This window comes from Lonchura striata, chromosome 14 (genome assembly GCF_050655825.1).
Source record: "Lonchura striata isolate lonStrDom1 chromosome 14, ASM5065582v1, whole genome shotgun sequence".
NCBI classification, from domain to species: Eukaryota; Metazoa; Chordata; class Aves; order Passeriformes; family Estrildidae; genus Lonchura; species Lonchura striata.
Window position 1 is genome coordinate 7,563,875 of NC_140716.1, and position 12,323 is coordinate 7,576,197.

Here is a 12,323-nt window from a genome sequence, read left to right on the forward strand (position 1 = left end):
TGGGGGAGCAGGGCAATGGAGGGGTAAAGAGGTGATGAAGCTCAGGGGATGAGGCTGAGGGGAGCAGGAGGACAGAGCAGGAAAGTGAGGACAGTCACAGGAGATGAAGCCTTTTAAGAAACCCTTTCTATGATAATGAAGTGTCAAACCTCAGCCCTGCTGTGACCACACGTGTGCTATGCTTACAGCACCTCAGCAAAGGAGTGCAGGAATTGGGTTGTCCTGGGGCTCATTGCCTTGTTTCTATTAGGTGAGCACAAAGTCTCTGGAGTGCTGAGCTAACGCTTCCCTTTCTTTTGCTCCAGCCTCCCTCTTAGGTAATTCAACACAGGCTCAAGTACTACTGGCAGAACTGAGGCTGTGGAGATTGAATGTATCTTTGTTTCTGAAGTCGGGGGTCGTCCGTAACAAACACAAACCCAGAAGTTAAAAAGAGGGTTTGCAGACTGATCTATAAATGCAAAAATACAACCCCTGTCAGTCTGTTCCTCTGTGTATAAAAATGAGCACAGGCAGATGGGGAAATATGAGTCAACAAAACCAATTTCACTCAAAGTGGAATCCAATCTCTTGTGGCTTAAAGAAGCCAGAGAATCTTCCCATTTCATTAAATGATACTTCTAAATTTTATTTCAGAAACAAAGGTAATTTCCCCTAGTCCTATGACAGAAGTATTCAAGGCAATAAAGCCTGCCACAACACAAGACTTGTCACCCACTGACTTACTGATTTACATAAAAACAGTGCCTGATGACTTAGGAGCAAATATTTTTTCTAGAAATAGGTTATCTGTTAAATAGCAACAGCATCATGAAAAACTAATGCCAGTACATTGTGTAGATGTTCCAGGAGAGCTGACACTTGAGCTGACAAATTCCCCGGGACTGGGAGCCAAAGGAAATATTGTCTAGCAGGCAGAAATGTCTCAGCTTATTTTACAGCTAAGACGACCAGGTTCTTTCAAGCAAGACCAGTTTGCTTATTATCACAGCAACAGATCTGTAGTTCTTCAAAGATGCTATTATTCATTTGCAGATCACAATGTAATAAAGTACTTAAACACTTGTCTTATTGAAGTGGGTGACAGTGAGCAAAGGCCCAGCCACAATGATTAAAGTATTACATTAGTTGGCAAATTTCTGCTTGGCCATCCAGCATCCCTTTTAAAGTCATGGCCTGTGTGGTCTGTACTTTATACCTTAAATTACTTGAGCAAGTAAATGGTGCATCTTCAAAGAGAGATGAAAGGATTTAAATAAACATTTACAATGAGATGTGTTAACTACTACTCTGCCTGCTGGTTTTGGCCAGGGTTTTGTTCTGTGCAAAGCTGCACATCCTGCTAGAGAATAAAATCCACTTCCTTCTGAACATGCGGCACTTGTGCTTTTCAGCACTAACCAGCAGCAGTCAGCTGGTAACACAAAGCACCTGGCAGAGCCCTCCCACCTCCTTAATGTTTAATTCTGCATTACTTAAAAAGAACTCAAGTATCACATTTACTACGCTCTGTTCTCTGCTGCTCCAATGACAGAGAGATTTGTTGCAAAAATACAAAATAATGGAGAGAAAGAAGATAGAGTGAGACAAGTGCATTTTTAAGAAAACAAGTTGAAACAGAGGCTGTGTCCATATTCCAACAACAACTGTTCTATCATCCTTATCATTTGTCAGTTCAAGGTAAAATATAATCCTTTGCTCAAATCAAGCATTAAAACTCATGTATTAATTGGATCAAACCCAAAGTGAACAGAAGCTTACCTTTAACACTCTATCCACCTCCTGCTTGTTGAGATCCTCCCCACACTCCTGACTCAGCTGGTTCTGGATGACATTCCTGCGCACTCGGTAGTTTTTTGAAAAGATTTCAAGCAAAACTTGGCGATGCTTTAAAAAAAATGTATTGTAAGTACACAGAGAACAATTATTCCTGACTTTCTATCAAAACTGCACATGCCTTGGTCTGTACAAATTAGAGGATTCTTGCTTCATAATCCTGAAACCATCCCATATATTCCTGCTCTCTGGCAGTGCCTTATCCTCCAAGGGCTCTACAGGGGTCCCTGCAGAGCCTGTGGTCACACCTGCACCTGTTCTGTGACTTGGGGCACCCCAAAAGTACAAAAACACACCGAAGAAGGCATTGCAATGTATCCCTCTCAAATGCTTGCATGGGAGTTCACATCACTCCAGGCAAGAGGTTGGCTAGGTCTTGCCTCTTTCTTATAAAAATGTATTCAGTTCCTGGAGCTAGGAATTGCACTGCCCATCCACAGGTCGTTAGGCACCTGCCCTTTCACTTTGTTTACTCTGACAGCAGTTAGAACTCAGCAGATGCTCACAAATGCTGCAATCATTTCCTACTCCTAAGTATAAACAGATACAACAGATGCACCTGGTAATCTCTGGTTAATGTTGCATTACCATCAAAAGGAAAAAGCCCTTGCACTGGATCCTGGTCTGAGGCTTGCATTGGAGAATCCTTTCTTCTCACAGGTTCAGAAATAGCCACTGAGATGGTTACTGACATGATCACCAACATGTGATGAGTTTCCTTTCAGTTGGGAATAGGTTGGTGTTAAAAACACCAACCGAGAATGAGGAAAATTATCTGCTACACCAGTAACAGAAACATGGATGCACACAATGCCAAACACTCTATAAAAATATAGTGGGGAATGTCCCTTAATTTATCTTTACCTGATCATAAGTGTCACCAGCTTCCCAAAGTGCATAGACCTTTAGTTCATCTGGTGAGGCAGCAGTCTGTGGAGGAAACTGAGAACAAGAGGCTGTTAAAAATAACCAGCTATTTAATAAGTTCTGCTTAATGACTCCATGATACTGTATCCCTGGACACCCATTACTGAATCAAAACTCTGGCTGCCATGGAATAATAACTGCTGAAAAAACCCAATTGCTGTTCCACCCCACACTGGAAGGGGTGCCTTGGCTCTGGCAGCCCTGTGCCTGCTCAGTACCTTCTCACAGCCCCAGTGACAGAGCAGGAACATGGTCTGTGTCACATCTGTGACCCAGGGAATGGGATGAGCACCATGGCACCCTGAGGTTGTCTCAATGTGCCCAGGTTTGACTGATGGCTCTGGTCAGGGTGGGACAACCTGCACAGGGCACTGGTGCCACATCTGTCACACACCAACCACAGCTGGGCTTTCAAGGGAACTGCTGGACATCCTGGAATCCCATGAACTGTGCATGGGAACAGTTTCCCAGTGGTGAAGAGTTGACTACCACGTACCAGAAGAATCCCAGGGCTTGGACCTTCATGGTATCCCATGGCAAGGTATCTGTGGATTTTTCCTATCAGCAGTGTTTGCTTCCAGACTATCCAGAAGAGCTGAGAGCACCAAGTGCAGTGCAGGGTTCTTCTGGCAGTTTTTGCATTTACAGTGTCAGGTTTTACAGATTCAGAGTCCATCCTGCGTTACCTGCTTCCCTAATCCCCAGTCAGCAATACTGACAAGCAGGTGCTTCTGCTGCATTGCTATCTCTGTTTTGGGGCAGACTACAGGACTCAGAAGACTGAACACTGAGAGACAGTGAACAGACATTTGCTCATTTCAGGCTCCAGAAGTGACAGTGGTTTTGCGTGTTTTGTTTTTCCCCCATGTGCCAAGCTAGAGAAACACAGCTTTTCTGAGGCAGAAGCCTCACACCCCTGCAGACAGGAAGGAGCACAACTGCCTCTCCCCCTAAAAAAATAAAATACCATCCATTTGCCTTAACATTTCCCCTTGGAGCTGTGACTAATGAGCACTGCTGGAATATGCCTTCACTCCTGACATGTCTCTTCCTGTCTGTCACTAACAATTTATTCCTTGCTAACTGCCCAGATGACCTAAATCAATCATCTATGAAAAGCTAACAAGCCAGTCCCAATTGTTTCAGCATCCCTCAATCCTGGCTGCTGGCACAAACCAAACCTTTCTTCCCAGCCTCCCTCACCAGTCAAAAGACTTGTGCATTGCAGAGTGAAAAGATCAGCATTTTCTTTCATGTTCTGCCTCTGATCTTATTGCAAAGGGGAAGGGTTTTGTCCAGTGGGAGCTGCCTAGTGGGATTAGCAGCTTTGACTTCCAGGTTAGTCCAAATGGCTGGGATATAACAAGGTTTTACACTTGGTTTTGAGCCAGGATTCAGGCTGACTAGGCTCACAGCACCTGACATAATTCTCCTCCCATAAGGATGCTTGCTTTTGAGGAATAATCTCTCTTGTAGGTTTTCAGCAGAGATAAAATCAAATACTCCAGCTTCCCTCCACAGCAGGAATGGCAAAGAGCAGCAGGGCACTGGGAGCACCCAGGCACAACCTGCTGGGCTCGACAAGTGAGCCAGCACAGCCCAGAGTGCAAACTCCTCCTGCCCCAGCCACAGGGCTGAAACACAGCTGTGTTTATCCAGCCACTCTGTGAGGAAACGGCTTCCAAACAAACACAATACTTGGGAAGAAAAATGCACAGAATCTCCTCCTCCCAGCCAGCTTTCCTTGCAAACTGCTGCAAGCCAACAGCTCCCCGCTCGCTTGCTCCTGTCACACAGCCTGGCCATGGGAGTGGGAAATGCCATCAGGGATTCTTCAGAGGGACATACAGCACAAACAGCTTCACTGCCTTGCCATCTGCTGTCCCTTTGTGGCTTATGTCACCTTGATCTCCCCAGCCTCACCTGGATATAGTTCTCTGCTACCTTAAAATCCTTTTAAAAACATTTGCCCTGTGCTCTTTCCTGCTCTAAGCTCCTGGAGCAAGTGCTGGGCTCTTGGGAGATGAACTCCACGCTGTCCCAGGTCCCAGGGCTGCCACGTTCAAATGGAACCTCTCAGGGAGGAGCCCTGGCCTCTGGGAAATGTCTCACTCAAGCACTGAGCCGCTGCCAGGCAGCCTCACATTATAGCTACACCAGATGGAAGGGGCTGAGAGAGCCAGAAAAAAAAAACTTATCAGCTGGAGAAATCCTAAAGGTAAACTGCTGATCTCACCTCTCAGGGAGCCTGGCCTTGGCACCAGCCTGCAGGGCTCTTTGTGAGTGCAGGGCTGCACTCCCCTCCTGCCAGCCCAGCCAGGCAGCACGCACACAGCAGTTACATCATTTCCTGAGGCCTCAAAAATATCCTCAAGTTTTGGGCAGAACCTTGCCACTCCAGGGGCCATGGGAAGGGAGCCATGGCAGGAGCCAGCCACCCCCCAGTCTGCAGGAAATGGGTGTTGATCCTCAGGAGCCAGAGTCCTGCACAGACACTTCCCATGGGATGGGAGAGTGGCTCAGCTCAGGGCATAGGCACCAAATCCTGCCTGCCCAGGGCCTCTCTCCTCTGTCTGTCCCCTCTCCTCACCCTCTCCCATGGCAGCACCAGCTCAGGATTTGCTCTTTCCTGTGTTTTTCCTTCACACTTGATGAGGCACAGCAAGCACAGCACCCTGTAGGCATCCCCATGGCCTCAGCTGCAGCTGGAGTGGCCTCTCCTGGCTCCCCACAAATCCTGTTTATCTCACACCCCGGGTGCTGCTGGTCAGCTCTGTAATAGATCCTGCATTTCCCTGGTAAGGTTTCAATTGCCATTTTCAGCCACATGTTTTCTCTAATATGTAAGCAGTCATGCCAAGAGTGTCTTCACCCGCCAAAGAACATCATTTTAATTACCTCAGATCGTTGATTTTTATCACCAAAGCACTTTCAATTACAGAAAACTAATGAGTAACTATGAAATCCCACACTGAACAGCCCTCTAGGCTTTCCCTGAGCTCAGGCATCCTTGTTGGGTTCTGACAAAATTGTCCATGGGAACAATCAAGAAACACCAAATTGTCTGAGCCCATGCAAAGAGTAAACCCAGCCCCAGCACCTTTGCCATCTGCACAGAGCATCAGGGGAGGCTCAGGGGCAATGATTTACATTGCTGACAGCAGTACAGGCTCAAGTATTGCAGTAAATTCTGAGTCAGTAGAACTAAAACTTGAAACAGTCTCCTCAAGAGACACTCCAGGGACCACTTCTGCACCTCTTCAGGTCTCCTGTGACAGGGTTTTCAACACAGAAGGAAGTTCCCGGCCACCTTTCTTCAGCAGGATTTTATTTTGCTTTTTGAAAAGATAAATGAGCTCTCTTTCACTTCTTGTGTGGATTTTCAAAATCCCCAAATTTCCAAAGCACACAAGCCCCAATCCCAAACAACAGATCAAGAATGACCTCAGCTGTTCACCATCAGCATGGCAGAGGCACACATTACATCAGGTGCAGAGGAGAGCCTGGCCAGCACTGAGACAGTTCCAGGCAAGCACCACCCCAGGCCTTGGAACTGCCAGGAGAGGAAGCAGAAAGCACAACTGGTGCTCTCCCAGTGACATTTCCAGGCTGTTACTCGGCTCCCAGGTGCCACAACATGTACTTTGCACAGGACTGAACACGTTCCTGCTGTCCCCCAGCAGCTCCCATGCTCCAGGCTCTCCCAGCCCTCCTGCTTCCTGCTCTTTTGAGCAGTTCACATGTTCCTTCTCCTCTCTCCCTAAAGGCAGCTGCTCCCAGGCTCCTTCTGGTTGTAACCCAATCAGCAATGCCAGATGTCTTGTAAAATTAATTTCCTTTTAGGCTCTTTCCTATGATGCCAGATTCTCTTTGCTCTCCTAAGCAATCCACCGTCTCCCAGCCCTGCTCTGTCTCACGCAATCACACCCATCCTTTCCATACAGACAAAGCAACAGACACCTCTGCACAGCCTAGGAGGAAACAGAGAGGCCAAGGAAACCTGCTGCAGATGGGCTTTGTCACTTCCCAGAGGCTCTGCTGGGTGTGCCCTGCTGCTCCCAGGCAGTCAATGTCACCTGTCCTCTCCCAGCTGGGTCCCTGTCCCCAAGGGAAGGAGCTTGTGCAATTCCAGGAGAACTGATGGGAACCTGGGCCCGCCTTAGATCACATTAACAGGAGCAAGCTGGGACAGCAAATCACTGTGGCACAACACCTTGGATGTGGAAATGGAGCCCCAAGGACAACAGGGCAGAGTGCAGAGCCTGCCAGGAGCAGGACCTCAAACAGAATTCCAGCAGCTTCAACAAGTCCAGTATCGGACAGGTACTCTGAGCACATCTGTCCTTCTGGTCCATCAGCACAGGACACAAATATTTCACATCTCAGATGTTGAACTGCCACCCTCCGTCCCCATCCCTCCCCCAAAGCACACCAAGGGAAAATCATACTTACAGGCACCAAAATCTGTTTGCAGCCAGTGTCCAGCACCATGTCCTGTAACATTTTGTCTGAAATGCCACTGAACAAGGTATGTCCTGGGGGCAGACTGGCTAAGTGAAGGTTAAATAACCGTTTAAGCTCACTCAGGGTGAGTACAAATTGTTTCTTAAATGTGGATGACACAAAGGCCTTCAGTTCCTGGGCGACCCTGTCGATGCAGCCCCCGGGCAGGTGGCCATTCACAGGGTCCATGGAGCCCTGGGCTGGGTGCAGGCCATTGACCAGGCCGTTGTTCAGGCCCTCGTGGGTGTCCATGGGCTCCTCCACACCCACAGGCTCCTCTTTAATGCGGATGTTGGGAACGTCCGTCTTGGCCGAGCTGTCATTTGATTTCATCTCTGCCTTCTGCTTCTGGAACTCCTTCTCCAGCTGCCCATAGTTCTGCTTGACTTTTGCTTTAGCCATGTTGACCCTTTGCTCCCCAGAAACCAGCAATGGATGAGCTGGTAAGAAACAAAAGGTACCATAAATCTCAGCAGGGCTCATAGTGAAATAAAACCAGGAAACATTAATATGCTTATGAAACCTAAAGCATAAACCCAAGTCTGTTGATTGGATGTTACATTGGAGGGTTTTGCTGGTTTTTTTGAGGGAAGTGTGTGTTTGTTTTTCTAAAGCCAAGTGCTTGGGGAAGGGTGTTCCAGTCAAGGAATCCAAAGCAAAGTTTGGTCAATCACCAGGACCTTTTCCATATTTCAGGAAACCAGGATACAGACTGCTTACACATCTCTGCTTGTGACCCAAATACATCTTTGTCCAACTCTTCTTTTTGTCTTTTAGATTCTCTAGTGGCTGGTGGGCCTGGTGCAGCCCCTGCCAGAGGCAGCACCAGGATGTCACAGGTACAGAGAGAAGTGTGGGAGGGTTAACAGTGAACCTGAACAGCCCTGCAGCAGGAGATGCACAGCACAAGAGGCCGAGACCCTCTGCTTAGTGTTATTGCCCAGTAATAGGGAGAAAGGGACGGGAAGTTCTTTCCCATGGGATCCTGCACTTCTTCCCCTCTCCACACCCAGCCACCCAAAGGTGAAAGGGAGGGGTGTGCTGGCAGCAGAAGAATCCAGTCCTTGCCAAAGCAAGGAGCACAGTGTTTGAGATAAAGGCATGCCCAGCACACATGCTGTTACCTTCTCTGCTGCTAGGCTCACTGATCCTCTCCAAATAACCCAACACCTAATCCTTCTGAGCAGATCAGACACAGGGTATTGAAATGGATTCATATACTCCTTTGTCAGTTCTGCTTACATTCCTCAATTGCTCCAGTGTCTGGCACTGAGCCAAATGTCCAGTTAAAACTCTGGAATCTCAAGTTTTCACAATCTTTTAGGATTTTGGAGCAGCTACTTCAATTCTCTCACTGCCAGTCATAGTGAAGAAGGATGTCAAAACCAGACAGCTTCACATCTCCTTACAGCCTCCTGCCATTAATTCTCCAGTAATTGCTTGGCCCTCAAGCACACCAGAGAGCCTAGTGCAAATCAGAGAAATAAAAACTTATCTCATTCACATTAAGTTGCATTAACATTAAATTGAGAGGTGAGAATTATTTGTGCACTGGATCTGTCTGTTCTCCCTTCAAGAGCTGGTTACACCCCCACAAACTGCCTTAAATGAGCAAATGGGTAAGAGAACCAGCTGATTTTATAGTGTCAAACAGTGAGTCCCCAGGGCCACAGACTTCTCCTGCCTCTGCTACAGGGATGCCACAGGAGCTGGTGTCACCCCAACTTCAGTGACCTTAGTGCAGACCATGATCTGTCTTAAATATTCCAGAGGAAATAGTCAGAAAAAAAAAAATACATTAAGCAAAACCAGTCTCCACCACATTCAAAACCAGAGAGGAACTCCAAAACATCAAGGAATATGGATGGGCAGATGAATACATGCAAATGTGTCCACATGATCCAAGCACAATTCCATTTACCTGATTGTGCCTCTTGTTTCTTTGGTGTCAAGTGCTCCTTTAAGAGATTATAGACCTTTTCTAATCTGAAAAAGAAAGACACAATATTCCAGAACAGTTTCAGTTGTTATGTCTGCATGCAGCCATGCCAGCTTTAGCCATTAACTAGAACATTCCATCTCTCCAGGGAGCCAAGAACCAGGAATTACTTGAATGATGTAGTAACACCTCCCACCACACCACTGCCTGGGCACTGTGAGGGAGAAACCTGGAGGCAATACAGATCAGAATATCTATCAGTGCCTACAGAACCTTTGTACTAAACAGTTCATTGTTTTTAGCTTATTCCCCAAAACACAGTAAACTAATTACTTGGCCTGAATGCCCATCCACAGCATCTGTTGCCTCTGAACTATATCTGGATGCTTCTTAACAAAGTCTTCATCGTAAGGGAGCATGAACTCCCAGCCTTTGTTTATTCTTGCCACAGACATGTGCTCTAGGAAGTCTTTCACATCTTCTGGGCAAAGCTAAAAGAAAAAGAAAAAGCATAAATAACATGGAAGTCAGTTTACACAGGACAGATGCAGCAGTGAGCATCGTGCACGAGACAGGAGAGCTGGGCTGATTTGGTGTGTATGGAGCACCTCTGTGGGCACACACCCAGCTAAGTCAGAGATACTCATCCTGCTCTGCAGCACAACACTTTCACACACTGTTAAAAGCCCAGGACTTCAGAGAGCCGTGGTGATTAATCACCCGAGAGTCAAATCGCTCATGGCATGTTTTGCAAAGAAAAGGGAGTTTCCAAACTGAGATGAAAAGGTTCCATGGAGAAAAGAAGCATATTCTACAATGTTAATCTTATTTTAGAGCTGCAGGCCAGACATCCTGCACCTACACATGCCCAGCTTTTATGCAGCACTGGTTCTTACATTCCAAAAATAGATGGTCTGTGCATAAACTGACTCATGTTTTATCATTTTAGCGCATTTAAAGAATTTGGGGTTTGTCCTTTTGACTTAATGTTTCTCATTCATTTGCCGCTTTTAACAGAATATTCAGGTGCCTGAGCTGCTTTAAAGGTTTTACTCAATACTGTAGCTGGCAAATGCCAACAGAAGAGTTGCTCTTAAGACACCCAAAGCACAGCAGCTACTGTGGGCTGTGTAAGCACCTTCAGTCAGCTCAATTCACACTGTGCCCACTTTCCACTGAAACACAGGAGAGGGCATGATGCATTCCAGTGGCTCAGCTACAAGGCCAATCTTGGAGCTGTGGAAACTTGTGGGAGCTGCTCAGAATGTTTTTCTCTAGCAAGAGTATTATCTATACCTGTTCCAAATGGAGAGCAAAGCAGGCACTGTGAGAGGAAAGACATGCAGCAGCATCCACTATCTACACCTACACAATGCCCAGCAACATTTGGCCGATTTATCACCACCTTTGAATTTAGGAAGAAAAGGAATCCACTCACTTTTGTAACTGCTGCCACTTCCTTTCTCACAACCCAGCGGTCCTGTGTGAACTTCCACATCTGGAAGGGAACAAAAGAGGAAAATCTAATAACTGCATGAAGCAGTAGCTTTACTGAAGTTGTAGCAATGACCTTGTTCAATGATGTTACCACAAAAATAGAACCCCCATTCCTTTCAAGAATGTAGAAGTAAGTGATTCTCAGCTAGCTAGATGAAAAACATCTCCTGGCTCCTTCTGCCCTCCAACGGCCATGAACACAGGCCCAAAAGCTTTGAGCATGGTGTGCCTTGGCAAACCTATGACTACAGAAGCTACGAGAAATCTCTTGAACTCAAACTCCATTTAGTTTCAAAACAAAAACAAACAAACAAACAAACACAACAAAAAAACCAAAACCAACAAAGCACTGCAGTGCAGTGATGCTGGGACCCCAGAAGTCACTTCTCCCACACCTCATCAACAGCCTAGAGACACTCTCCATGCACTCTTACCCAGGAGCCTGTGGAGGCTGACAACTGTTGCCCTTCAGCAGCACAGAGCCCTACGAAGTGTCTGTTCCCTTCTTCCACCCCTACCACAGTCACTTACAGTTATGCCAAGATGTCCTGTCACTCACACACTTGTCCCCAGGCAGGGGACAGCCAGGTGCTCTGCACAGCAGCTCCTGAGGTCCAAATCCTGAGGCAGCTGCTGAGGGCAGGCTGACAGGCAGAACACTGAACATGACCTTTCATTTCTTCCTGTCTCCATTTAAACAAGCTACAGCCTCTTTTACTCTGATGTTGTTAAGAATCCAAATCTCATTACTGACAATTTCTTCCTGGCCTACAACGTCATCCGTGCCTCCATCTCTCCCATACAGCTTCTCTCTGCCCACAAACAAACAAACCCAATCCACTCACTTTAGGGTACAGGGCATTTTTGTTTTAAAGCACAGGAAGTCCATAAATGTTTTTTGAACTTATTAATTATTTCACACAAATATATCCAGGGAAATAAAGTTCACTTTTTAAGCTAGAGCACATCTTATCCACAGATGCCATACACCATTACATACTATTTCTGAGTCTTAAAACCATACATTTCTCTTTGTCTGAAAGCCAGAAATATTGATCCTTTCTATTTTCTAACATTTAAACTTTTTCCTTCTTGTAGTATTAATCAGGAAAATATCTGCCTTTAAGATCAACACAGATCCAGTTTTCATGGAAGGTATATTTGACGTAATCCAAATGAAAATAATGTATCTTTTCATCCTAAATATTAAACAGTATCCCTTACTTAACCGAGCACAATAATTCTTGTCCCTGAACTTTACACACGACGTGTCACCTAATCTGCTGTGTCCTAAACACCTGTGTCACTGGGTCACACCTGAATCCAGGTCTCCATATGGCAGTGTCTTGGGCAGACACCAAGAGACAAGGAAAAGTCAATTTCAATCACCATCAGTTTGATCTTACAGTAGTACTGTAATACCCTTAAAGTCTCTTGCCGAGCATTCTCCTGTTCAGAGCTAAAACTCATGAACAAATTCTGCAAAAACAGTCAGGTCTAACTGAAACAAATGAGAGCTGTGCACTCATCAGATTTGCTCTGGTGGGGTGGAAGTCATAAACTGATTATGAACTTAGGAACTTAATTCTTTCCATGGTTAGTGAAAATAAACACAATGCAG

General features: G+C 46.1%; 1 protein-coding gene across 2 annotated transcripts in view; it reads right to left on the reverse strand.

Moving 5' to 3' along the window:
* POLR3E (RNA polymerase III subunit E) overlaps window positions 1-12,323 on the reverse strand; it is a 29,042-nt gene that overhangs the window by 1,317 nt on the left and 15,402 nt on the right. Inside the window, exons 15-20 of one of the 2 annotated variants that reach the window (XR_014958521.1) lie at window positions 10,644-10,703; window positions 9,539-9,696; window positions 9,188-9,252; window positions 7,216-7,706; window positions 2,701-2,792; window positions 1,762-1,887 (exon numbers count right to left, since the gene is read on the reverse strand). Coding sequence is in view for 1 of the 2 variants with exons in the window: in XM_021539768.4 (XP_021395443.1) it covers window positions 1,762-1,887; window positions 2,701-2,778; window positions 7,216-7,706; window positions 9,188-9,252; window positions 9,539-9,696; window positions 10,644-10,703 (978 nt within the window). In the remaining variant the exon portion in view is untranslated. The remainder of the gene's footprint in view (window positions 1-1,761; window positions 1,888-2,700; window positions 2,793-7,215; window positions 7,707-9,187; window positions 9,253-9,538; window positions 9,697-10,643; window positions 10,704-12,323) is intronic. The other variant, XM_021539768.4, reaches the window with a different exon arrangement.